Below are 25,706 nucleotides of genomic sequence, written 5' to 3' on the forward strand. Positions count from 1 at the left end.
AAGGTAAGAAATCCTGGCTGGAAAAGGGAATGGGAGCAGGAAACAACACAGACATAAAATCAAATCGCCATTACTTTATCACTTCTCAGCTAGTTTTCTAGCAGAAATTAATCAGTAACTTACCCCTACAAAGGATTAACATTAGGAGTAAATAATTATAGCAAGTGCAAGTTTCCATGACTCTCCTGGTTCCAAATAATGTGTTAGACCAGGCAAGGTGCTGCTTACTGCAGAGATAGCTCCAGAGTCAGAGAGCCCAGGCTCAGATCCCCATTCTGTCTTTACATCTCGGTCACTTCGAGTAAGTTACTCTACTGCTTCAAGTGTCTGTTCCCTTGTCCATAAAATATGGGCACTATATGAAAGTTGTGCTGTTTTGATATTGAAATAATATATAAAGTGCCAGCAACTGAACGGCACTTATGTCACAAAATGAAGAGCTGATTGGATATGTTGAGATGAGAAAAACTACTCCTGTCCCTTCTTCTTTTTGACTGGACAACTAGACGAACAGCGAAGCTATTCTGTAAGATGGGGGACACAAAGAAGTCAAGTATAGTGTCGATATGGTGAGGAAGACGGTGGAGAAAAGAAAGGTGAGTCTGGGTTTAGGTGTGCTGTGGGTAAGGTGCCTATTTATAAGCAGTGCCTTTCACTGCTTACCCCATCCACACCCCTTCCTAAGAAAAACCATATTCAGCATGTACTGTGGGACCCTGTGCCCTGTCACTTCTCACTCAAGCAAGACCCATAGACCCAGCTGAAAAAGGTGAGCTTGGGATGTTAGACCCCCTCAGTCAAAAACTGGGAGTAAGGTCCTCAGACTAAGGAAGTTGTACTGAAGGATTACGCAGTCTTACTGGAGCCAAACAGAAAGAGAAGACACTGGAGCACATACTGGGAGATGATAGAAGGTAGAGATGGTAGACGCGCAGATAGATTAGATAGATGATAGATGACAGATTATAGATATAGATATAGATAGATGATAGATGATAGATGATGATAGATAAATAGATGATAGATAGATGATAGATGATAGATAGATAGATAGATAGATAGATAGATAGATAGATAGATGATAGATAGATGATAGATAGATAGATATAGATAGATAGATGATAGATAGATAGATAGATAGATGATAGATGATGATAGATAGATGATAGATAGATAGATGATAGATAGATAGATAGATGATAGATAGATAGATAGATAGATAGATGATAGATGATAGATAGATAGATAGATAGATAGATAGATAGATAGATAGATAGATAGATAGATAGATGATAGATAGATGATAGATAGATGATAGATAGATGATAGATGATTGATAGATAGATAGATAGATAGATAGATAGATAGATAGATAGATAGATAGATAATAGGTAGATATAGATAGATAGATGGAGATAGATAGATGATAGATAGATAGATAGATGATAGATAGATGATAGATAGATAGATAGATAGATAGATAGATAGATAGATAGATAGATAGATGATGATAGATAGATGATAGATATAGATAGATGATAGATAGATGATAGATAGAAAGATAGATGATAGATATAGATAGATAGATGATAGATAGATGATAGATAGATGATAGATAGATAGATAGATAGATAGATAGATAGATGATAGATAGATAGATGATAGATAGATAGATAGATGATAGATAGATAGATAGATAGATAGATGATAGATAGATGATAGATAGAAAGATAGATGATAGATATAGATAGATAGATGATAGATAGATGATAGATAGATGATAGATAGATGATAGATAGATGATAGATAGATAGATAGATAGATAGATAGATGATAGATAGATAGATAGATAGATGATAGATAGATAGATAGATAGATAGATAGATGATAGATAGATAGATAGATAGATAGATAGATAGATAGATAGATAGATAGATAGATAGATAGATAGATATAGACAGATAGATAGAGATAGATAGATAGATGAAGGATAGATCGATAGATGATAGATATAGATATAGATAAACAGAAAGATAGACAGACTACCTTTCATTCATTAATTGCTGACTTTTAAAATTCCAAAATATTAGTGAGGCCTACCTGCACTTCCATTGGTACTCTTATCTGTGATTGAACCCTTAAAGTAAGTCTCCTTTGCAACCAGATATGCCCTGACTGAAATACTGTGGGTGTCACCACCTTTCTAGCTGGTGTCTTCTGTTTTCTGCAATCCCCAAAGGACTCTCACACAGCCATTACTACGCATGCTCAACAAACACATCACAGATAATACACTTTAACAAGTTTAGGGTGATGCTCTTGCAGGGAAGTTCACATAGCAGTCACGTGCTTGGATCTCAAATATGTACGTCTCTTATTTCAGAGTTGGCCTGACATGAAGGGCCATGTCTATTTCATGGATTACAAAATTATGTCACTTAATCTAATCCTCCCAGAAACCAGGAAAAGGCGCCGCTAAGCTGTCATGTGTGCTTCTCTGCTGCAAGCCCTTCTAACATATCGTATAACATTTAATAAAGAAAACGTATCAAAGAGTATGCAATGCAGTGCGCTAAGAAACTAAGAGCCACGCAATTACTTGACAATTTTTAAGCCCTATATTTAGTATTCTGCATGTCAACTAGTCTTTGAGGAAAGGTGGAAGAAGTGAAACCTCCCGGTAAGCGTCTAGCTCTATCCTCAGTCCCGTACGTCTATGGTTTCTGGATGGTAACTGATAGTTTCAAATACATTATTAAGCAATTTTTTAAGGCAGGGGTTATTTAATTTATCTGTCTTTAACTCAGCATAAGTAGCATAGCACTTAAATGTAACAGGAATAATTTAAACATATTATTAATTTATTTATTTCAAAATATATATGGAAAGTGGTGGGTAATTTCTTATGGAAATATTAACATGTTTTTTAAATCACACTTATTTCTAAAGACGTTGCCAATCAAAATACAAAGTGTCTACACTGTGCATCATTGGTTCACTGATTCAAGCAAGTCATTCCATCGCTTGCCTTACATGGAACTCAGATTCCCAAGGGCAACTGGAGACATAGAGTTCATGGCCTTGGAAGGAGATTATCAGTGAGTTGAGAGCTGTGGGAATATAAAGACACAAGAGGTCAGGGAACTGTCTCTGATAGGACATGGTGACATAGCAACTACGAAACACAAGAAAACTTTGCGAAAGACAAAAATATATAGCACGTAAAAATGCCAGTGACTAAAAGACCCTTAAAACCATCATGCAGAATTTTAACTATTCATGGATATTACTTTATAAGTGCTAATATTAAGAAAAACTCACTAGGGAATTGTACCCGTAACAATAACATGTTGCCCATTCAAAATCATAGTCCTCAGTGGGTCTTTAACATGGACATTACAAAAAGTTGCATTGTTTAGCCTGTAAACATTGAATCTCAGATTTTTAAATCTCAGAGGGAAAATGCAGGTCTAAAAAAGAAACATTCTATTTAGTACAATTAATTCTAATCCAGAATTTGAAAAGCACTATGCCCATGGGGCTCCATCACTTCAGGCTTGACCTCTGGTACATGGGAACGATGTAATGGCCTCGGTGTGTAGACATGTGGACACTGTTTTAGGAAAATGTTAATAAGCTATTTTGAAATATCTTGCTGACTTATTATGGGTCTGACAGTTCCTCTGTTTTAAAACTAAATATGATTTAATGTCATATTTTTAACAGAAAAGACCACTGAGAGGTGGAATAAGCACGTAATTCATATTCTTACCTTCTATCATCACGATTGGCTTGAGTCCTTGTGGCAGTGGAAGGTGCCAATCACTGAGATTAGAAAATCCCTAGCATATATGCCCTTTAATCTGTAACAGAGGACATAGGGTGGTGGCTCTGCTCTCATCTAGAAACATTTTTGGAATGAAGCATGGGTTTACTTCTCCCGTGCAAGAGGGAGAGGCCCAATTCTTCAACATGGAACACTCATCTCTCTTAGCCCCGATAAGGCCTCCTTTATTCTGACTTCCTGAGGTTGTGCCTGGTTAGGTTCCTGGACATATAGGGACAGAGAAGAATTTTTAAGGCACATTTCGTTTTCACTTGGATGGACATTTTTGTAAGATCAGCAATGCAGCATTCTTTTTCTAATTTATTTTAGTCAACCCTATCTTGAAGTTATAAAGCATTTATTGCCAAAATTAAGACAACTTGTTTTGTATTTCATTTCTTTCTTTTTACAATACTTGCACAGTTTGAAATGAGATACATTAGACTGGCAGAAATTTACAAACACAATTATATAAATGAGTCAATACAATAAACACTATCAGGAGAAATTTTATTTGCTTTATGATTGCATCTAACAGCAATATGTAACTTTAAACTAAACTAAGGCAGGTGCAAATCTAGGATGTACATAAATTTCCCTCTGACAATTGTGAGACAATTATTTGTGTGATGACAATAGGTAATAATCTAAAATTTCATGATTCAAATAAGCTACACAATTTCAAGTCATGCATCATTTAGCTCCTTAAAGGCAATAATAAGACACAGAAAGCAGAAGCTTTATCAGTTCAAAGTTAATGATCCTAATCATAAATCATGATTTCTCATGGTACAGATATTTTATTATTCTAAATTTAACTGATAAATGCCTGAAGGAAACCAGGAATAAAGTAAATCAACACCCAGCATTTATTTCATGTAGCTTTCTCTCCTTTTAGGTCTAGACAGGCAATTTAAGTCTTTCTGTATTAAGAAATTTAAACAAATTTATTGTAGCGGGGAGTGAAAGGAAGGACTATCTTCTCACTTAATGAGCTGAATGGGGTTACAGAATATATAAGAACACTCAAAGCTCAATAATAATAATAATACACGAAATAGTTCAATTGGAAAATTAATGGGCAAAATACATGAACAGATGTTTCAGCAAAAAATAGATGTAGGTGGAAAATAAGCACATCAACTATGTTCCATATCATTGTGGAGCAATGCACAATCCGATACCACCGAATACCTATCAGAATGATTAACATAAATGTAGCCACAACACAAAATGCTGGCGAAGATGCAGAAAAACTTGAATTACTCATGCGTTGCTAGGGGAAGTCTAAAATGGTGCAGGCATGCTGGAAAACATACTAGCAGTTTCCCAAAAAAGTAGGCATGCAACGGGCACATAACTCAGCAGTTTTACACTTGGGCATTCATCCTAGAGAAATGAAAACTTATGTTTACACCAAAATCTGTATATGGATGTCCATAGCAGCTTTATTCCTCCTAACAGCCCTAAACTGGAAACAACCGGATGTCTTTCACCAACTGAATGAACAAACTGTGGTATATCCATTCCACAGAATGCTACTCAGCAGTAAAAGGGAGCATACTGTTGATACATGTAACAACCTGGATGAGTCGCCGCAGAATTACACTGAATGGGCAAGCCAGCCCTGGAAGATTACACATTGCTTGATTCCACTGATAAAGCCTTTTTGAAATGACAAAAAGTATAGAAAAGGAGATCAGGCTAGTGGTTACTAGGGTTTAAGGAGGCAGAAGTGGCTAATGAGTGAGGATGGCCATGAAAGGGCAACATGAGGGATCCTTGTGGTGAGGCAAATACTCTGTATCAATAGCAATGTACTGGCTGTAACATTCTTCTATAGCTTTATAAGATATTACCATTGGGAGAAACTGGGTACAGAATATGTGAGATTGCTTTGTATTATTTTGTACAACAGCATGTGACTCTACAATCATCTTAAATAAATCATTTAATTAAAAAAACACACATTACACTGCGAATGAACCAAAAATTATGAAATACAAATGCTTACATAAATTGAAACATGTTTGTAGGAGGTATTCATATTACTTGCTTTAGTGCCCTCACTGAGTTGCATGTAATATTCTCGATACATGTAATATTCTCCTGCACCCTCTTTATGTCACACAATTGAATCTGTGTGTGTTTTTTTAATTTTTATTCCTCAGTTTTATAGTAGATGGTACATTACTGACTTTCCTCTTAGAATATATACTTTTATTATTTTTAAGTTTCCCTGGAATTAAAAATAATACAATTTTATCTGTAAATTTAAAACTTTGTATTGCAGAATACCTATAAATAAAATTTTTAAATTATGATTGCTAAATATTTTCAACTTGGTAATGGTAGGGTATGCAAATTAAAATTAACAATAACACCAATTCTGGCAAAATCTTTCCCATCTGTGTAACTAAAACTGGACAGTTATAAGGTTAACAGAGGAAGCAGACTGTCTTAATTAAAATAAATATGCAGCAGGCCCAGTTAAGGGAAAGGTAAGCCACATTCTTTGAATTTTGCTAATTTTTACCATCACCAGTGTATTTATTGCTTACTGGGCGCGGTCCTTATTCTTCCCATTAATTCTTGCCCTTTGACCTTGACATGCATGTTTCTGTGATTCCAGACATTCCTGTGTCAGCACCGTTCTTTGATGTCCTGGATCCCACCCCCATCCTAAGTGTCTCCCCCTCATTTCTCTGATTTATTTTTTTCTTCACCCTCTCCTGAGTTCACAAAGTGTAGCACTATATGATAGAATTATTTTTCCTGCATGCCCTTCCCCCCACAGATTATCTAAGAAGCTGGGTTTTCATTTCTCTAGGGAGCAATATTTAGAAACTTCTCCTTGCCCCTTGATCTGTATAAATCTTACTGCTATTTAAAAGGAGGCTTGTGTAATAACCAAAGATGGACAAGGCCCTTGCATTAGTCACAAATCCACATATTACAAAAATGAACTGTGAAAATTCCCAGCACTATATGTTGGATTTTAAATCAGTCAGCACACCAACACTCTGGATTACTTAAATTACACCTGATACCTGTGAGTTGAATAAAATTATAAAGATCGTACAAAGAATAATCACTGAAACATTAATTCACTTATTATTTAGAAGTTGATATTTAGCAAAAAGTATTTGATACAGTTTATAATAACTTTCAGATATATAAAAACCAGATTAAATGAATCTACAAACTAATATACAAACTGTGGTCAAACTCATACCCCTCCTACCACTCGGAGCCTGATGTCCTTCTGCTTAGGGTGAGGTAACTCTATGCAATGATTTCTCAGCAGGTCCCCAGATCCAACAGCCCACACTAGGAATTTTGACCAGAAACAACTCTTAAATAATACAAGCAATGGTTTTAAAAGTTAGGTTAGTATGAAAAAAATACTATGTATAGACACATAAGTAGTACTGGGTAGAGGGATGTTTTAAAAGGAAGTATCTGAATATTTTCTTAAACTTTTACATTGTTTAGTTGTAATTGCCAGAACTGTTACAATCTGAAAATTCTTCGTACTACAATACAATAGTGACAACAGTTAAAATCAAATTTTATTAGTTTTGCAGTATATGTCAGCACTAAATGTATTTTAATGTAATAATTGCATCAGTAAGTATTTTGTAGAGGTAAAGATAGTAATACAGGAGAATCATACCACTAAATGTTGTATTAATGGGAACAGGTAGTTTCTTTAATTTAATTCATAACAGTCACAAAGCACTTAGTTCTCCTAATGAACATATTTTCTGTTCTCCAGGGAATTTTGAAAACCTCTCAATTCAGTTACTAAAAATGCTCAGCGTGATTTAAACAGACTGACTTCTTGTCCTTTATTTGAAGGGTAAATGAAATCTTGGAGGAAGCCATGGGTACAAGGTGGGGAGTGGTGAATTAGTGCCCAATCAAAAATGTCTATGCGGACATCAAAACCATGAACTAGTTGTTTTTTGTTTCATTGTGTTTTCATAAATAATGCAAAATATTCTAAGACTCAAGCCAATTTGTACAAAATGCAGTAGATGTGACTGGAAAAGACTGAGTAGTTAAGTAGCCAATTATCAAATGAATAAATTATTTCAGTATTTTAGGCAAACTTTTTTTTATCAGAAAGGCTATGCCTCGGTCAGTGACTGTTAAAAATAAAATTTGTCTCCATAATGCACAAAAATGTTTGAATTTCATATCAGGGAAACAAGACAGCATTATTTTTGTAGGGCAACACCTGTGATTAAGGTTTACCATGTATCATTAAAAAATCATTTATCTGTTGGTGTTTGAATATAAAAAGGTGAGTTTGCTGTGTTTCTAGATTAACTATTAATGATTCAGAAAACTTAAAATCTTTTCAGCTGTAACCAGAGCCATCCAACAGTTAATATATTTTAATTCAGCAGAATACAATTCCTTTGAGTTATGCAAAAAGATACTAAACATGACACATTTTTAAAAATTATGTGATAAAAGAAAAAAGCAACAATGTTGCATAAATACCTATACTAATGTGACTCTCACATGAGAAGACTTTTTATAGAGAGAGGAAGACGATTGCTTTGCCACAGCTTGAGTGGTCATCTTGAAGGGACAACTTGACATGGTAAAGGAAATTTGAGAAACAGTTTGTTTGGCTTCTAGAATCTGAAAGAGTTTAGAGACAATTACATATAACCTTTATGTATTATTTTCCCTTTTGCTGTTCTCTCTTTTTTTCCTATCTAAACCATTTTTTGGATAGAAAAATAACCATATAGCCTTGAGTAAGTCCACCCAATAGAGCAACACCAAAATACTCTCCCCAATAATCTTCTTGATTTACTTCAACCTCTTTGGGTTTTTTTTTTTTTTTTTATTATTATTATTATTATTATTATTATTATTACCACCCCTAAGGGTTTAAGAGAAATTCCTGGAATTGCATTAACTGTCTACCGTTTTCCCTGCCTGTCATTCCTTGAGGATCAGTGTGACCCTCAGATCAGCTTATCCTCCACATAGACTTGTTTGTGCTATTGAAAGAACTTGTCTTCTAAACATGCCCAGAAACTTTTCTAGTAATCCCTTCCTATGGCTACTTTAATTGTTTATTTTCAACAGGCCTGGTTTCTTATCTAAAATATTCTAATCTATTTAGATGGCAGATTTAAATAATTAAATTTGATAACCAATACATCTGATAACCAATCATTAAACTTAGTGTTAGTTTTAAACTTATTATTATTAGGTCAAAATACATGAAATTGTCATATTTAAAGTAAAAATTATCCAGTCTCACTCACTTCATGTTTTCACAAGCACGCAGGCACACACACACACACACACACACACACACACACACACACTTTTTTTTTACCCTGTGACAGAAAACAGTCAAAGGCTTCAGTTTAGGAGTCCAACAGGCAAGGCTTTAAATTATACCCGGTCATTTATGAGCCATGTGATTATGGGTGATTATTTAATTTTTGTTCAGCAACAGTTTCTTCCTCTGAAAACCAAGAATATTGATAGTGTGCACTGCATTCAATCTTTGTGAATATTAAACGGAAATGCACACATGCTGTTGTTATACTGTGAGTGCTCAAAAATGTTAGTGAAAGTTATTAACACTGGAGCTAATTAATACTTTGATCACCTTTGCCGCTCTTTTCTTTTTCCTCTTGAATTTCCCGATGAATGCTCCTGGTTTATGTGAACTGCTTTTGCATTCCTAGCCCACTGCATTTTCACACAGTATCTCATTGGACACGATGAACACTATGAGGCTCATGGGGTAACAATTATTATCCCCTTTATCTTTTCAAAGAGCACACAGTGGGTAAAAGGTAAAACCACAATGAAAATTAACTAATCTTTTCACCATGCTGCCTTTTATAAGGTCATTTTAAATAGACCACCCTGGGCAGCAAATAGTCTAATATTGATGGCATTAGGTTGACATGGTCATTCTGAAGAAGACTGCTTCTCACTTGTTGTAAACATGTATAATAGCAGGCATTTATTTAGCAATTGATCTGGACCCCACACTATATGAATGAACTATGAACTTCTACTATATACAGAATATCTCCATGCAATTGACCTCCTTTACAAATAAGAAAACTGAGAGCTAATGAGAGATGAAGCCCGGATTTGAAGAGGCAGTTTGCCACCAGCCCCGTGCTCTTAACCAGTAAATTTCAACATCACATTGTTTAAAAAAAAAAAAAGAAAGAAACACACCAAAAAATAAAAACTTTGCCTCATTGAAATATTACACGCTAAATAGAAATCATTTTCTAGATTTATACTCTCACAGGCAAGACAGCCAAATAATTGGCAGAGCCTCGTGCAAAATGAAAATATAGGGCCTTTTATTAAAAAGTTATTAAGAATTTCAATTAAGCCCTGGCTGGGTAACTCAGGTGGTGAGAGCATTGTCCATATACACCAAGGTTGCGTGTTCAATGCCTGGTCAGGGTACGTACAAGAATTAACCAATGAATACATAAATAAGTGGAACAGCAAATCAATGTCTTTCTCTGTCTCTCTCTGCCTCTGTCTCTGCCTCTCTCTCAAATAAATAAAAATTTAAAAAATAAAAAGAATCTCAATTAAAATTTGAGAGTAGAGCAGTAAATCAAGTCTGTGGTCCTTTAAATTGTGAGACCCTATGTGATTAGAAGATTGCATACCCATGATGTGGGCCCTACTCACCAGGTCCAGAGCCCTGAACCTGGCATTGACCTTGTGCAGCTATCCTCCTACAGACTTGAACGAAGTCTTGCGATATGGAAAGAACAGAAGTACTGGAGACCGTTGATTAAGTCTGTCCCAGAATCACTCTAGCTTCTCCATGGAGAGCATCCCGAGGCAATGGGACCTTTCATGATTTAGAGCTGGGGAGGAAAGCAAAGCTCCCAGGCCACAGGGCAGACTTGTGTTCTCAGAAAGGAGAAGCATAGCCCACTTTTTATCTTAGCAGTCCAGGGTGAGATGGGAGCAGGATGTGGGGAAAGAAAGAGGAAGCCCTGGGGAACTCCCACCAACCCCATAAAGAGGGAGTTTCCCTTGTGCCCCCCCAGAATGGTGGCAGAGACCTGTGAAACATAACCATGCCCCTTGGTTGTTTGGAAGGTGTCCATGTTCATTTATGCTTCAAAATAATAAACCTTGCACTGGTCATTCAAATGCTTTGCTTTTGGCCTTTTAAAATTATAATCAAAAGTAGCGTTTTTTTAGTCTTCTTTCTTCTAAAAGAACTGCATAGAAGAACTGCATTTTTGAAAAAAAAAAAAAAAAATGTCGACTTTGATTTAATCTGTGGTGTACATGAAAGGTATTGCCATTCAGTCTTGCAGGCAGTCAAGAATCAAAGAAGGTGCTTTTATAATCAAAATATATAGATTTAAACTCAGGTCCCTCTTCTCACAGATTCTGTGACCTTGGGGAAGTTAATTAACCTCTCTGAGGCTCAGTTTTTTAAACTGTCAAATGAAAAAAGTTAAAAAATAATAACCTCAGAGAGTTTTTACAAGCATTTATCACATGAAGGTGCTTAGTGCAATACCTGAAATATAAGAACTCAACAAATTATAGAGACATTATTTGATAAATATACATACATTTTATGTATAAATATATTTCATTCATGTATATGCTTTTAAGTATATTACATATGTGTATATATACGTGTGTGTGTGGAGATAGACAGAAGATACAACATATTTTTAACTTTCTAAATCTTAGGCTCTCACATGTTGGAGAAGGGGAAATGTTTGGCTAGGAAGACTGGCTGTAATAAATAGAGTTCCTTTTTCGTTTGGGGGCAGGTTAAATTTTTTATTTTACTCACAATCAACAAAAGAACCAGCTAGATATTATAACCAGTTAAAAAGAGAATTATTCAAAGAACACACTTACTGAAGAGGAATATTGAAATAAACATGCAAACTGAGGCGAAACTGGGCCAAAAATTGCAGACATACTAAAGAGGCCTAAGTTTGCTTTGCTACCACTGCATTTGCCTTCTTATCATCAGATTTGCTTTGCTATGTCCCACAGCTTACATAGTTGTAAAGCAGCTTCCATAGAACAGGAACCAAATACACTGAAGGAGTCTACCCTGGTACCTAAATACTGCATAGTTTTCCATTAACACACAGCATTTCCCTACACACACATAGTCGCTAAAGTATAAAGTTTTTATTTTCTGTTTTGTAACTATAAGGTAAACCTAACCTTTGTTCCAGTATAATAAAATACACAAAAGTTATATTACGTAAGATAACTCTAAATCAAAATGTCACAGAGTTACAGAGGGGGTGAGGCATTTGCAGAGGTCGAATCCCTTGCAGAGCTCTTTCTTAACCAGATCCTTTCTGTCTTGATTACTGGCGCCTGAACTGCTTCGGCGCTGACGCCAAAATCTCGGGAGGCCTTCCCGACCAGGTCTTCTCCCTCGTGCTACACGTCCAACCTGTTACCTCATGCTTTACTTCCACTGCTTGTCTTAAATCCAACCGGTTCACTCTATTTTAAAAAAATTTTTTTTTTTTAATTTTAGAGGGAGAGGCGAGGAGAGGGAGAGAGAGGGAAACATCGATGAGAGAGAAACGTCAATCGGCTGCCTCCCACACAGTTCACTCCACTTTTATGGCCCCCTTCCTAGGCCAAGCTTGAATCATTTATAGAGTTTCTTTTGGGGCTTTTGTCTGTCACTGTGAACTCAATGCTTAGCTCTTATGGCATTCAAATTAAATTACCACTGCCTGCACACCGAGGGACATAGCATGAAGCCTGTGTTTCACATCAGGTAGATCGAGTGTTTACTTGAGTATAAATCTAATATAATCCTCAGAAAAGCCAGGTGTGTTTCCTGTCTGAAACTGTGGTGATGCAGTTCCAGGTGCTATGCAGAGCACTGAATGTATGAATTGCCTTGTGTTGAGTTTATCTTAATTAGACTCTACCTCTCTCCCTAATCCTGAGCAACCTGATGTATTTTTTTTGTCTCTTGATTTTAATCATGGAAAATAAAATGGGAAATACCTGAAGCTCTAGTATCCCTTTTGCTATTACACTGACAGAACGTATATTCAGATTTGCCTCCAAAATTTCTTTTATAGTTCTGTCAAAATTGTTGATAACAGCTATTTAGTTATTATATGCTCAACAGAGAATTCACCAAAAATTCTGAATTTTAAAAATGGGGAAAAAAAAAAGCAGATGCTCTCAAGGCCCATCCATGCTGCCACAAAGGGTAAGATTTCTCTCTTTTTTTTTTTTTTACAGCCAAGTAGTATTCCAGTGTGTAAATGTCCCATAGCTTTTTTATTCACTCATCTATTGATGGACACTTGGGCTGCTTCCAAATCTTGGCTATTGTAAATAATGCTGCTATTATGCTAAGTGAAAGAAACCAGTCAGAGAAAGACAAGTACCATATGATTTCACTCATATGTGGAATCTAATAAACAAAATGAACTAACAGGCAAGATAGAGACAGACTCATAGAGAGAGAGCAGGCTGACTGCCGACGGTGGGCTGGGGGAGGGGGGAGGGATTGATCAATAAAGAAAAAAAAGGAGATGAAAACTCATGGACACAGACAATAGTGTGGTGGTTTCGGGGGGTGGGAAGTGGAGGAAGGGAGAAGTGGAGGAGGACATGGGGGGTAAATGGTGATGAACAGAGACTTGACTTGGGGTGGTGAACACACAATACAGTGTACAGATGATATTTGGTAGAATTGTGCACCTGAAACCTGTATAATTTTGTTAACCAGTGTCACCCCAATAAATTCAATAAAAAGAGGAGAAAAAGTGAAAAATATGGGTTACATTGTGGTGATAGTTGCACAATTCTATTAATTTACTACAAATCATGAATTGTATACTCACAATGGGTGAAAATTTTATGGTTATGTACATTATATCTCAACACAGCCTTTTTATAAACTGGTTTAAAAAAAAGCAGAAGCAATTGTATACCCAACATAAACAGTACTAATGTTTAAATATGCAAATGAACATAAAAATAACCCATGCTTTTCTGTTGTTTTGATAGAGAATAAAAATATTTCAACAGCAGTCTTTTCAAAATCTATTTGTGCAATGAGCAATTTGATTTGTGTCTGGACTTCACAGGAAGTTCCCTTACTTGAACTTGGCTTGGAGGTTTGACTGAGTAAATTATTCCTTGACTTCGACATTATTCATCTTGGCTGCATGACATGCAAATCACCCTGCTCTCACTATGTCCAGAGGCGCAGCACTGGGGCAGAAGCTGCTGGCAAAGTTGCTGGCAAAGGATTTCTGTCAAGGGACCAGGACCTTCCAACAGAACAGTAAGTCGTAATGTAACTCCTGTTGCCCAGGTATATAAAGTAGTGACAGACCTCCCGCTTGTTAGGGGTTTCTTTGAAACGTGGCTTGTGTGCAGTTAAGGTTTAAAGCAATGTTTCAATGAACTGTCTGAACTGTTGTTCATCTGTACATGTAGGACAGGAAAAGAAATTAAAAGGAAGTCATAATTTTTCCTTTACATTTATTTTTAACAAATGCAATGTCTTGTTTTAATTGCCAAATATTAAATTTATTTTATTTAAAGAGGTTCATTATATTTGCTTATGTCCTGGTACCTTATATTTCATCAGAAAAAGTAATGAGAATTGCTTAAATGAAAATAACTACTTGAAAAAAATTAAAGTTTCTAAATCACATGAAACAACTATCGTGTATATGTTTAGAAATTAATGGTGCTAGAGGAAATTTTGAAATTTAAATTTAGCAATTATATTTGTTAAAATTGCATTATTCAAGAATATAACTCACTAAGGAAAAACTGAAAATTGCAGAAACCATTGCTATTATGCCTTCCAAAACTTTTTATAATTGGTAAGATATTTTTAAGAAATTCATAGGCACACAATTTGACACCATACTATAATATTTTAATACTTTGAATTCTGGTGTAATTTCTGCAATACATAAAGCATAAGTCATCAATATTAAATTATTATATATATTCACTGTGAATATATCCTTTATTCAAGTGGTTTATTAATGAAAACAGAAATTTGGTAAAAATAAAGCTCATATTACTGTGTAAATTTGACTTAATAAAGCAGTTAAGAATTAATATGTTACAAATGTTCTTTATTATGATGAATATAAGAAAAAATAATTTAGAAGTTATTAAATTATCAAATATGTTTTTTAATTTCAGTTTTTAAAATGTACACCTTTAAAGGGCTGAATATAATCAAAATGAAAGAAATATTCTCAAGTTAAAATTAAGAACTGGTATGTGAGTAAATTCAATATTGCTTGTAGTTTAATAATTCTAACAGGTATAGTTTCACTTTAATTGCCAATATTTAAAAACCAAAGTCCTGTTAAAAAATAATTCATTCAAATCATATATAACCCATTTATTACAAATTTTATTTTCTAACAATTAAAAATCCAACTACTAGAAAGTGAAGAGAGAATATTAATTTTTCAATGGGGAATTTTGCTTAAAGGATCAGCTTATTTCATCAATTTGTAGAAACTAAAAGCACACTTAACTACAAATATCACCCAACTTGGAATCTATTACTCTGGACCTTGTGGATCCTGGTGAGGTTAAACTGGTTTGCAAATATTAGACAGCCTTACATTTATAAAACCACAACTTATTTATATTATGGACTTAGGAATAATATTTTTAAATAAATCTATCAAAAACAGATATAAAAAACATCACATTTCTATAAAAATAAATTCAAATAAATATTAAACTATAGGAGGGTATCCAAATATTAGGAGTCATTGGTTTTCAGAAATTTTTATTTCTTCCTTTTGCCTATCTGCATTTTATGAGCGTTACATAATAAAATGTTTTTGTGTTTAAAAAAAAAAAAGAGTGAAGTAAGCACTCTGAGAAGCAGGACAAAGTTGACTAGCCATTCATTTTCTTAGTTCAGCCCTGATATTTTCTATCCCTAGTATCTCTCTAATTTCCAATCCCAGTGGACAACTCAAAGGCAGAAAAATTCTCCATGGCTTCAACGCAGCCTCAGCCTTGCCCGAGTGCTAGCTATTGGTAATCTGCCTTCTAGTTATAGTCCACAGAGCTGTATTTTTTCCTTCATGGCAGTCAAACCTTTCTGCTGCATGTAAGCTACTGACAAATCAGTACAGTGCATTTAACAACTGACTAGGCAAAAAGCTAAGGCTTGTGAGTAGGAAGTGGAAACTGAAAAATGAAACAAGTTTTTGGTCCTAAGAAAACTCTCTATTGTCTTAATATTCACTTGAGCGTGTGTGCTAGTTTTTTGAGTATTCACAAAATAACAGAGTTGCCCAGAACCGAGCTTTGAAGAACTGCAGCATGTCAAGCCTGGGCAAACAAGAATTAGGCCACAAAAAAGGCAACAAAGAGAGAAAGGAGGACCACAGGAGGCTGCCCTGTCATTGACGGCAAGGAAGAGAGTGCTTCCAGAAGTCGTGTAATTGAAAGCAGCTAGGAATAGAGTTTGAAGCAATAGTGAAAAGTTATCATTGGTCTAAAAAATAAGGGCTATTATTTTTAAAATATCTTTTAAAAAAATTAACCTTTTTCTTGTATTTCTAAGAATTTTTAATTTTTAATATTATCAAATACATGTTGATGTAGGGAAAATAAAATAGCAGATAAATCAAAAGGAGACTACACACTATAAAAATCATCTGGAATCTTATCACTACTGATAAAACTATTAATACTTTGGTACATGTCCTAGTCTTTCTATTGCTTATTAATTTTAGATGTGCATTCGTAAGTCTTTAATTATCCTAAATTTTTTAAAAGTGATCCTAGAAAATATATATTACATTTTTCTTTCTAAAAATGTGTGTCTGAATCACACCTACCACTATTACAATGGCCATTTTTGATTAGTCATATTATTTGCAGTGTCAGCTTTTATCGTAAAATAGAGCAATGGGTTTAAGTTGGTGGGCTTACTACTTATCTGATCATGGAGAAAATATTTATAAAAATATTTTCTAAACAGTCAAGTGTTTATATTTATCTCTTCACTCAGCAAGCATTTACAGACCATCGGCTATCCAGTAGTCACTGTGCCAGGTATAGATCAACTCTGAGGAAGATCAAGTTGAGAGAAGAGAGCATAAAATGTAAGGACCTAATTTACACGGATGGGTCAGAGAGGCAGTCTGGAGAAACACCCACTTGAACTGGTATCTGAAAGAAGTGTAGGTATAAGACAGAATATGGCAAGAACCACAGAGGGGACCGTCAGTGAAAAGAGGTTCAGTGAAAGTCATCTTTACATTCAAGGAACAGGGAGGAAGGAGAACAAGGAGGTGAGTAATGCCAGGTGGAGTACAGGAGACAGATCCTGCAGGCTGTGCAGTCCCCTAAAGATTTTGGAGTTCATTCCTTAGATAGTGGAGAGTCATTGAAGCGTTTTGGTTGAGGAGAGTAATATGATCAGAATTTCGGCTGTAGTTTTGAAAGATTGTTTAGCTGTCATGTTGAAGGCCGACTGAAAGGGAGATGGAGATGTGAGGAGACCGTAGGAGGATATGGAACAGTCCAAGAGAGATGGTGGTGGCCTGGATTAGGACGGTGATGAAGGAGCGGAGCAACAGAAATGCACTGAGACATATCCATATGTTATAGTCTACGAGACTTGGTAGTTTATTTGTGATCAGAGGTAAGCTATAGGTGACTTCAAGGATGCCATTATATTTCTAAAATAAAATGGCCTGGGGAAATGGTGGGGCCATTGATCGAGTTAGGTGGAGGTACAGCAGAATCAGGAAGGAAGCTGAAGTTTAGTGTAGGATTTCTGGAGGCAGAGGTGCCTGTGAGTGATCTACCAGTGGCAGTAAGTATAAACAACTACAGCTTATAAGACAGGTCCAGGCTGAGATACAAGTTTGAGAGTCACTGATATGGGTGATCATTAAAGCTAGAAAGTGGATGAGATCATTCATGCAGCATCTAGATAAAGAAGTTCAGTACTGAGCCTTGAGGAACTCAACACTTAACACTTAGCTCATGAAGGCTTAGGTCACAAAAGAGCCTGAAAAGAACAAGGCAAAAAAAGAAGAAAAATCAGGAAATTATCGTTTCATAGAAGGTGAAGGAAGAGAGTGTTTCCAGAAGTTATGGTATAAAAAAGTAGCTGAGAAGTCAAGAAAGAAGACTAGTCGGAAATGACCATTGGGCTGAGCAAAGTGGAAGCCGTTTTGGTTGAGTGGTGGGTCAGAAGTCAAACTGGAGTAAAGGGAATGGGATGTCAGGATATCAAAACAATTAGTGAGGACAGTTCTTTTTGCTTATCAAGCTATGACAATGAGAGAAACATTTGGAACCAGGGAGAGTTGTTTATGTCTGCTCTTGATTTTTAAGACAAGAGAGAGTGTTTATATCCTGATGGAAAAGATGTAGCTGAGCAGGAGAAGCCTGAAGAGACAGGAAAGAGAGAGGATGGATAACATAAAACAATCTTGAGAATTTGGGAATAAGTTGGATCTGGAGTAAGTCCGGAGGAACAGACATTCTCTGTTGTCACGGGAAGGAAGGAAGAGAGGACAGGTATGGAGGCAGGAACCAGAGAGTGGACATCTCATGAATGGGCTCTACACAGGATACTTGATGACAGAGCATCTGCTAATGATAAGTAGGGCAGAGTAGGTGGAAGAGGCTTGAAAATTTGGAAGAGATATGAAATTGAGAAATGTGATAAATTGCTGGAGATGTGAGAGAGCAATAGAATCGGATAAGCTTTAAGATGGAGTGAAGCCAACCTGCTCAGTTCAGCAGGGTGCATGTGCCTGCTGCCTGGGGAAGTTTCTATGCAGCTTTGTCTAGAGTTGGACTCAGTGGGAGGTTGCCATGGCAAGACTTGAGGAGAGGCTAAAAGGAATTTAGGATGTTTTAAAGAGTGATTAAAAATAACATCAAAATATTGAATTTGTCATATCTACAGTTCCATGAATTATTTTCATAAACAAAACACTCCCAAAACATCAGCAATCTTTTACTGAAGTAGACCACTTAAATTTGACAAAAGTAGATATGAGTTTTCCAGATGCCTTCATGATAGTGAATTCTGCTCAATGTTTGCATGTTTCCCAGAGAAAGCAGTTCAGGCCACTTGATGTTATTTTGCTCTATTAACCAAAATACGATATTGAAACATTTGATTGCAACAACTAACACTCAGAGTTCTAGTTGATGAAGAGATTTTTGGAAAATTTTATTTTCTATCTTACTTTTCTCATCACTAGAAAGAAGTAGGATTCAGTATTAACAATGGCAAGTCATTACATTTTTAAGAAATTCAAGTTCTTTAAGTACCCTACTCAACCACCAACGATCTGTTCTTATAGGAGAAAGCATGTCAGGTGAGCAACACATATGAGGTTTGAATGAATCAGGGTGCTTACTTTCATGACCCCTATTCAGAAGATGCTACGATGGATGTCTTTTACTAGATGTATGACCTGAGGAAGATGTTTAATTTTTCAAGCCTTGGTGACTTCATGTGTGAAATGAAAATAAAAACAGACCCCACCTCATTATTAAATGAGATAGTTCTTGGAAAGTGGTGAGTAAAGTGCCTGGTACACGATAAGCTTTCAGTTAATAGTGGCTGCTATTGTTATTATTAAGATTTTCAACTTTATATTTTAAATTGTAAAAAATGATGTTTTAAAACTGGATTTGCATTTCACAAATTTAGAATAAGCATAATACTTTAACAATATAGAAACAAAGTAAAAGCTGTTAAGATATTAAGGCTGAAATGATAACAATCCTTGTTTCCTCTTCTAGATTATGGTTCGATCTAATTTTACTCAGCAGAATTTGTCAAACAACTACAATATGCTGGGGACCATGGTAGGTCCTGGAGACTTTCCTCTTTACTTGCTTCACTTTCCACTGGCCTCTGCAGTTTTTCAAATCCTCTATGTGTGTTTCCATCTCAGGGCCTTTGCACATGCCTTTCCCTATGTCTAAAATACTCTTTACCATATATGGGGTGGGGCAAAAGTAGGTTTACAGTTGTGAGCATGTGGAACACAGAGTTTATTCTTATATTATTATTTATTAATTATTGTATTATTTCCCATATAAATAACTGTAAACTTACTTTCGCCCCACCCTGTATGGCATGCACTCACTTTTTCATTTCCTGATTCTTCTCAAGAGATTATAAATTGTTTGAGATTAGAAACTTTCACTCACTGCTGTTATTCTCACTGTCTAGCCCATAGTTCAAAGGGATCAATAAGTATTTTTAAAAACATTACTGACATATATATGTATGTATACATATGTACTCCTTACTAATGTAAACCACTCTCCATATAGCTCAACTTCTAAGTGTTATTTTATAATTACTATTATGCTAAGTGCAGTTATGTCTTTAGTCATAGCCTAGAGTTTCATCCTTACATTTTCTCTCTCTTCTTTAGGCATGGAATGCATCTTGCAAAAACTGGCTGGTAGCAGAGGCTGCCCTGGAAAAGTACTACCTTTCCATTTTTTACGGGATTGAGTTCATCTTGGGAGTCCTTGGGAATAGCACTGTTGTTTTTGGCTACCTCTTCTGTCTGAAGAACTGGAACAGCAGTAACGTCTATCTCTTTAACCTCTCTATCTCTGATTTGGCTTTTCTGTGCACACTGCCCATGCTGATGAAAAGTTATGCCCATGGAGAATGGACATATGGAGACGTGCTCTGCATCAGCAACCGATACGTGCTGCATGCCAACCTCTACACCAGCATTCTCTTCCTCACTTTCATCAGCATCGATCGCTATCTGCTCATGAAGCATCCTTTCCGAGGGCACCTTCTGCAGAGGAAAGAGTTTGCTGTTTTAATCTCTTTGGCCATTTGGGTTTTGGTGACCTTAGAGCTCATGCCCATGCTGCCTTTCATCAAGCCCATTACTATGGACAGTAACACCAAGTGTAATGATTATGCAAGTTCTGGGGACCCTAAACTCAGCTTCATTTACAGCATGTGTCTAACCTTCTCCGGATTCCTCATTCCCCTTTCTGTGATGTGCTTCTTTTACTTCAAGATCGCTGTCTTCCTAAAGCAGAGAATCAGGCCGCAGGCGACCACTTTGCCCTTTGACAAGCCCCTCAACTTGGTCGTATTAGCAGTCGTGATCTTCTCTGTGCTTTTCACTCCCTACCACATCATGCGGAACGTGAGAATTGCTTCACGCCTGTGGGTGCAGCCCCAATGTACTCAGGCCATCATCCACTCTTTGTACATTGTGACTCGGCCTTTGGCCTTTCTGAATAGTGTCATCAACCCTGTCTTCTATTTCCTCGTGGGAGACCAATTCAGGGAGATGTTGACAAATAAACTGAGGCACCACTTTAAATCCCTTACATGCTTTAGAAGATGAGCTGGTGGACTAATGTTTTCAATCAGAGAAGTGTGAGGTTCCTGTGGAACAGAACACTTTAAACAAGCAGTTGTAGGCCAGTTAGAGTTTGATTAACTCATAGATGTAAACCAGAGCAGGTCACAGATCCACCAGCGGCTTAAAGACATGCTGTACCCAGAGCACATAGAAAGAAGGGGATGAGAAGCATGTATTTGTTTGTTCATCTACAGGTTGAAAAAAGTTGGACTAGCTTGAATGTTTGGGCATGTAAGTCCAAAATCCTAGGTGTCATAAAACCTCAATCAATGTAAGAAGCAGCAAGCTGTCTGCATTTAATCATTGGTCAGATTGTAAAAAGAAATTGTTTTGGCAAAATTCTGTTATTCTTATTCATATTATCCTATAACTTGACATAAGAATTGAACAGCAGATTATACATACATTATTAAATGTTGTTAGAAGCTGTGCTCTTGCCCTGGCCAGGTGGCTCAGTTGGTTAGAGCATCATCCCGATACACCGAGGTTGCGGGTTCAATCTCCGGGCAGGGTATACACAAGAATCAGCCAATGGATGCATAAATAAGTAAAACAACAAATCAATGTTTTGCTCTCTCTCTCAAATCAATACTTTTTTTAAAAAAGTTGTGCTCGTGCTCAGCCAGCCTGGCTTAGTGGTTGGGCATCGATTTATGAACAAGGAGGTCAGGCTTTGATTCCGGGTCAGGGCCCATGCCTGGGTTCCATTCACAGGGGGGGGCGGGGCATGCAGGAGGCAGCCAATTGATGATTCTCTCTCATCACTGATGTTTCTAACTCTCTCTTCCCCTCCCTTCTGCTCTCCAAAATCAATAAAAACATATTTAAAAAGAAAAGTTGTGCTCCTAAGAAAATGTAAAGTAAACAGTAACAATAGTGAGCAGGAAAGCAATATAACAAGTCCAAGGATGCCTATATATTCTTTTCCATTGATCATGAATTGGGTCAACTTTTAATTGATCAATCTTTTGTTTTTGTATGGTTTGTAGTGTAAATAATCATATTAAATAGAGATATTTCAACAAAGGGAGATAAATGTTTGAGCTTGACTATAAGGGAATTTAGATGTAAATGATTTTATCAAAATACTAGAGAAAGATACCAAGGAAAGTTGCAAAAACCTCAGTTATGAAACACAGAGTGCCTTTCAGGAAGCCCAAAGCAAGACAAAACACAAAAGTGAGTAGTCTGTGTGATGATTGTGCCATCTGGCATTTAATTATCACACTTTGATCATCAATGCATGGAACTATACTAAAGCTTATTAGCCTTGCTGCTCTTGATGAAATAGTAAACTTTAAAGTATATTAATATCACAAAACCAGCAAATAAGAGGAACTGAAATGTTAATACCAGAATTTGTTGGCTTAATTTTCCCTTTTGGAGGAAAATCATAGTTTTTCTCTCCCCCGCCCTCCTCAACGCATTATTTTGTAAGCACTGGGATAATTTACAAGAACAACTTTATCTTAGAGAGAATGACTCACATCTGGATTGAGCCTTGTTTTCATAGGGTGTTACATAAGACAATGAAATGTTCTAAACAAAATACACTTCATGAAATTGTAGAACAGGAGGATTATTTATGTACATATCAATATAGATTATCTCAGGAAGGTTAGATACCATTCCATGCCACAAAACATGAAAAAAATGGTGCTGCATTGGCTTTTTAAAGTTAAACAAGTATCACATGATAATTCACGTATTATATGCAACAGAATGTATCTATGACCACAAGTCTGTTCCTTTCCTTGATGTCAGCAGCTAAAAGGGTAAGTAACATGAAGAATAAAATAAATATTATGAGTACAGAGACATAAAATTTATTGTCCTTCCTGTTCTAAAGTACTCTGGTAGTATTATATTCTGATATTCCAAAAATCTAAAATATTCCCAGTCAATGCTTTTACTGCAAGCAACTGAAATCTTATAAAAACACATTGCTCACAAAGGATTTATTTTCTAACCTAGTATTAGACTTTAAGATTTTCATACTTTGCCTTTGTTAATATTTTAAAATTGTCAATGTAATTTAATAACTGATAATAAACTGAAAACAGAATCTTCTGAATTTCTTCATCAGAAAAGGCCACAAACCGGGCCTTAAGAAAGAAGTATTTGCTTATTTCTGCAAACTTAACAAAATAAAATTTAATCATAATTGGTATCTTATGCATGGGCTTTAAATTTGTAAAGATGAAATTAAATTTGCCCAAAAAGTGGCAGGATGGGACTCTTTTTAATAGAACAGTGAAATATTTTGTAAAACCACAAACTCTTACATACATTTTGCAACCAAATCGTTAATTTCATAGAAAATTTCTTCATCTTTTTCTTGCTCAAATCTGTCATGTGGTAACTTAAGTTTTAAGAGATTAAACAGAACTGCACTAAGATTATAAGAGGTATTCCATTTGCTTTTTGTACTAGGTGATTGTAAGAATCACAAACAGTAAATAATGAAAATCCTTTTGAGGTTTGTGATTTTCAAAGGAAATAATATTGGGTTTTTGTGCCTTGTCTTTTAATTGGCTCCTGAGTGTCTTCAAAATCAGGTGTAAACTCTCTGGTCCAGCATTTTGCTACGCGGACCCTTCTATTCTTCATACATTATCTCTTGCCATTGTCATCATAACCTATATCCTCCAGCCAAAGATTGCTACTTCATTTCATTATGTTCAGAACTGTCTTCACAGTGTGCACCTGAATGCTTACCCCTGTTCCTTCATGCCCACATTTAAAAAATAATTAAGTATATTTTAAGGTCTATCACATCTGCCTCTCCTTCTTAAACCATTCTTTCATATCTTCTACTCCCAAAATCTGGAAGTGAATCTATCTACCTCGAGGACTTCAAACTACTTGTAAGCACTGTTTTTATAAAACACATTATTTTTCACCTTATGTTATAGTTGTTTAAATTCAAGAAAATTCTAAGGTCTATGAAGTTTTAAATGGTTAATTATGAACAAATGGACTACAGAACAACTTTGAATTCAATGTACCTTTTGAGTGTGCATGGTCAAACTATTTTCTGTCATCCCCACTTTATAAGTAATGCTATTTTATATAAAGAATAAAGTGTATATACACAAGTCTATGTGCCATCTGCCATTGCCCTGTCCCTTATATTTTCCTCTATACCTTTGAGCAGTTTTAAAGGATGTTTATACTCTATGTCTGCTAGTTCCAAATCTAGGTCACTTTGAAGTTGGTCTTCATTAATTGCCTTTTCTCTTAAGTATGGGTCGTAATTTCCTGTTTCTTCATGTCTCATAAATTTGGATTGTATTCTGGATGTTATAAATAATATGTTGTAGAGACTCTGTATTTTGTTATGTTCCATTGAAGAGCACTCAATGGAACACAAACTCCAAATTCTACAATCTCAGTTCAGTTACTAACTTTAACTGCACTGCTTAGAATCTACCAACATCCATAGCTCAGAGGTCAACTAAAGACTTGAGCAGAGTTTATACACAAGATATGAGGTTCCCTTTCTGTAACTTTCTTTTCTCCAAATGCTGAATTCACCCTGAACTTGTCCTTTGTTTTCTCATGCTAGATAGACTACAAATTTCTTTCTGGATTTACATATTTAGCTAAGAGGGTAACTTTGAGCCCAGCATAGTTAATTCTTATTACTTTCTACCACCTCTCTTCTGACATCATGTCTTATATTTAGTCAGTCAGTTAGGAATAATAGCTATTGACTTTAAGTATTGAATATGCCAGGATATAAAACATTTACAAATGTACAGTTATATAACAGTAAGTATTGTTTTTCTTAGACCCATCTACCACCATGTGAGATTCTTCATTATATCCCTATAACAATGAAGAAAAGGCCCAAGGTTTCCCAATTGTCATCTCTCTGACTAGATTTATATGTTTAAACCCCATGTTGGTCTTGAATTCAAGCTCACTTTCCAATCCAGGCTTCTCAGTATGGAGTCAGGTGCTTTGATCTCGACTTGTTTGGGATTCCTGTGTGAATACTCTTTATGTAACAGTCTTAGAGGGAAAAAAATAAGATTGGTCAAGATTCAGGCACCAGATCTCATCCTAAACAGCCACCACAAATGATTAATAATAGCAAACACTTAGGTAGCACTGACAATGTGCTAGGCACAGTTGCTCTAGCACGTTATACAACTTCACTCATTCAACTCTCACCAAACCCTACACAGGTTACAGATTAAGAAATCAAGACATGGGAAGTTTAATGGCTTGTCCAAGCTCATACAGCCAGTAAGTGGTAGAAGTTCATTCAAGAAGCATTGTTTCATTAGAATCTTTACAAAACATTGGGCACAAGCAGCCTAGCTTTGTGAGCAACATTCTCCTCACACACACACACACACATTGCCCCAAACCACTATACATTGCAAGATAAAAATAAAGAAGACAAGTTCTCTCACACTTAACCTTGGAACAAC

The 25,706-nt window shown here is 35.9% G+C and overlaps 1 protein-coding gene across 2 annotated transcripts; it reads left to right on the plus strand.

Annotated features, from left to right (window-relative positions):
- Positions 1 to 200: 200 nt before the first annotated feature.
- Positions 201 to 22,090, plus strand: SUCNR1 (succinate receptor 1). 2 transcript variants are annotated; one of them, XM_081137565.1, is made up of 5 exons: positions 201 to 596; positions 13,966 to 14,165; positions 19,210 to 19,427; positions 19,655 to 19,720; positions 20,299 to 22,090. In XM_081137565.1, the coding sequence occupies exons 4-5, from the start codon at positions 19,658 to 19,660 to the stop codon at positions 21,244 to 21,246; spliced, it is 1,011 nt and encodes a 336-aa protein (XP_080993691.1). In that variant the 5' UTR covers positions 201 to 596; positions 13,966 to 14,165; positions 19,210 to 19,427; positions 19,655 to 19,657; the 3' UTR covers positions 21,247 to 22,090. The 2 variants fall into 2 exon arrangements, with proteins under 2 accessions (XP_080993691.1, XP_080993690.1); XM_081137564.1 differs by lacking the exon at positions 19,210 to 19,427 and having other exon boundaries at positions 206 to 596.
- Positions 22,091 to 25,706: the final 3,616 nt, after the last annotated feature.

This window comes from Miniopterus schreibersii, assembly GCF_964146895.1.
Source record: "Miniopterus schreibersii genome assembly, chromosome: 5".
Classification (NCBI taxonomy): Eukaryota; Metazoa; Chordata; class Mammalia; order Chiroptera; family Miniopteridae; genus Miniopterus; species Miniopterus schreibersii.

Bases quoted from the DNA above. Each gene is read 5' to 3' on its own strand.
- SUCNR1 (XM_081137564.1), top strand. From the start codon at position 14,052: ATGCAAATCACCCTGCTCTCACTATGTCCAGAGGCGCAGCACTGGGGC. The intron at 14,166-19,654 runs GTAAGTCGTAAT...TTCCTCTTCTAG, and splicing joins CAGGACCTTCCAACAGAACA to ATTATGGTTCGATCTAATTT. The intron at 19,721-20,298 runs GTAGGTCCTGGA...TCTCTTCTTTAG, and splicing joins ACAATATGCTGGGGACCATG to GCATGGAATGCATCTTGCAA.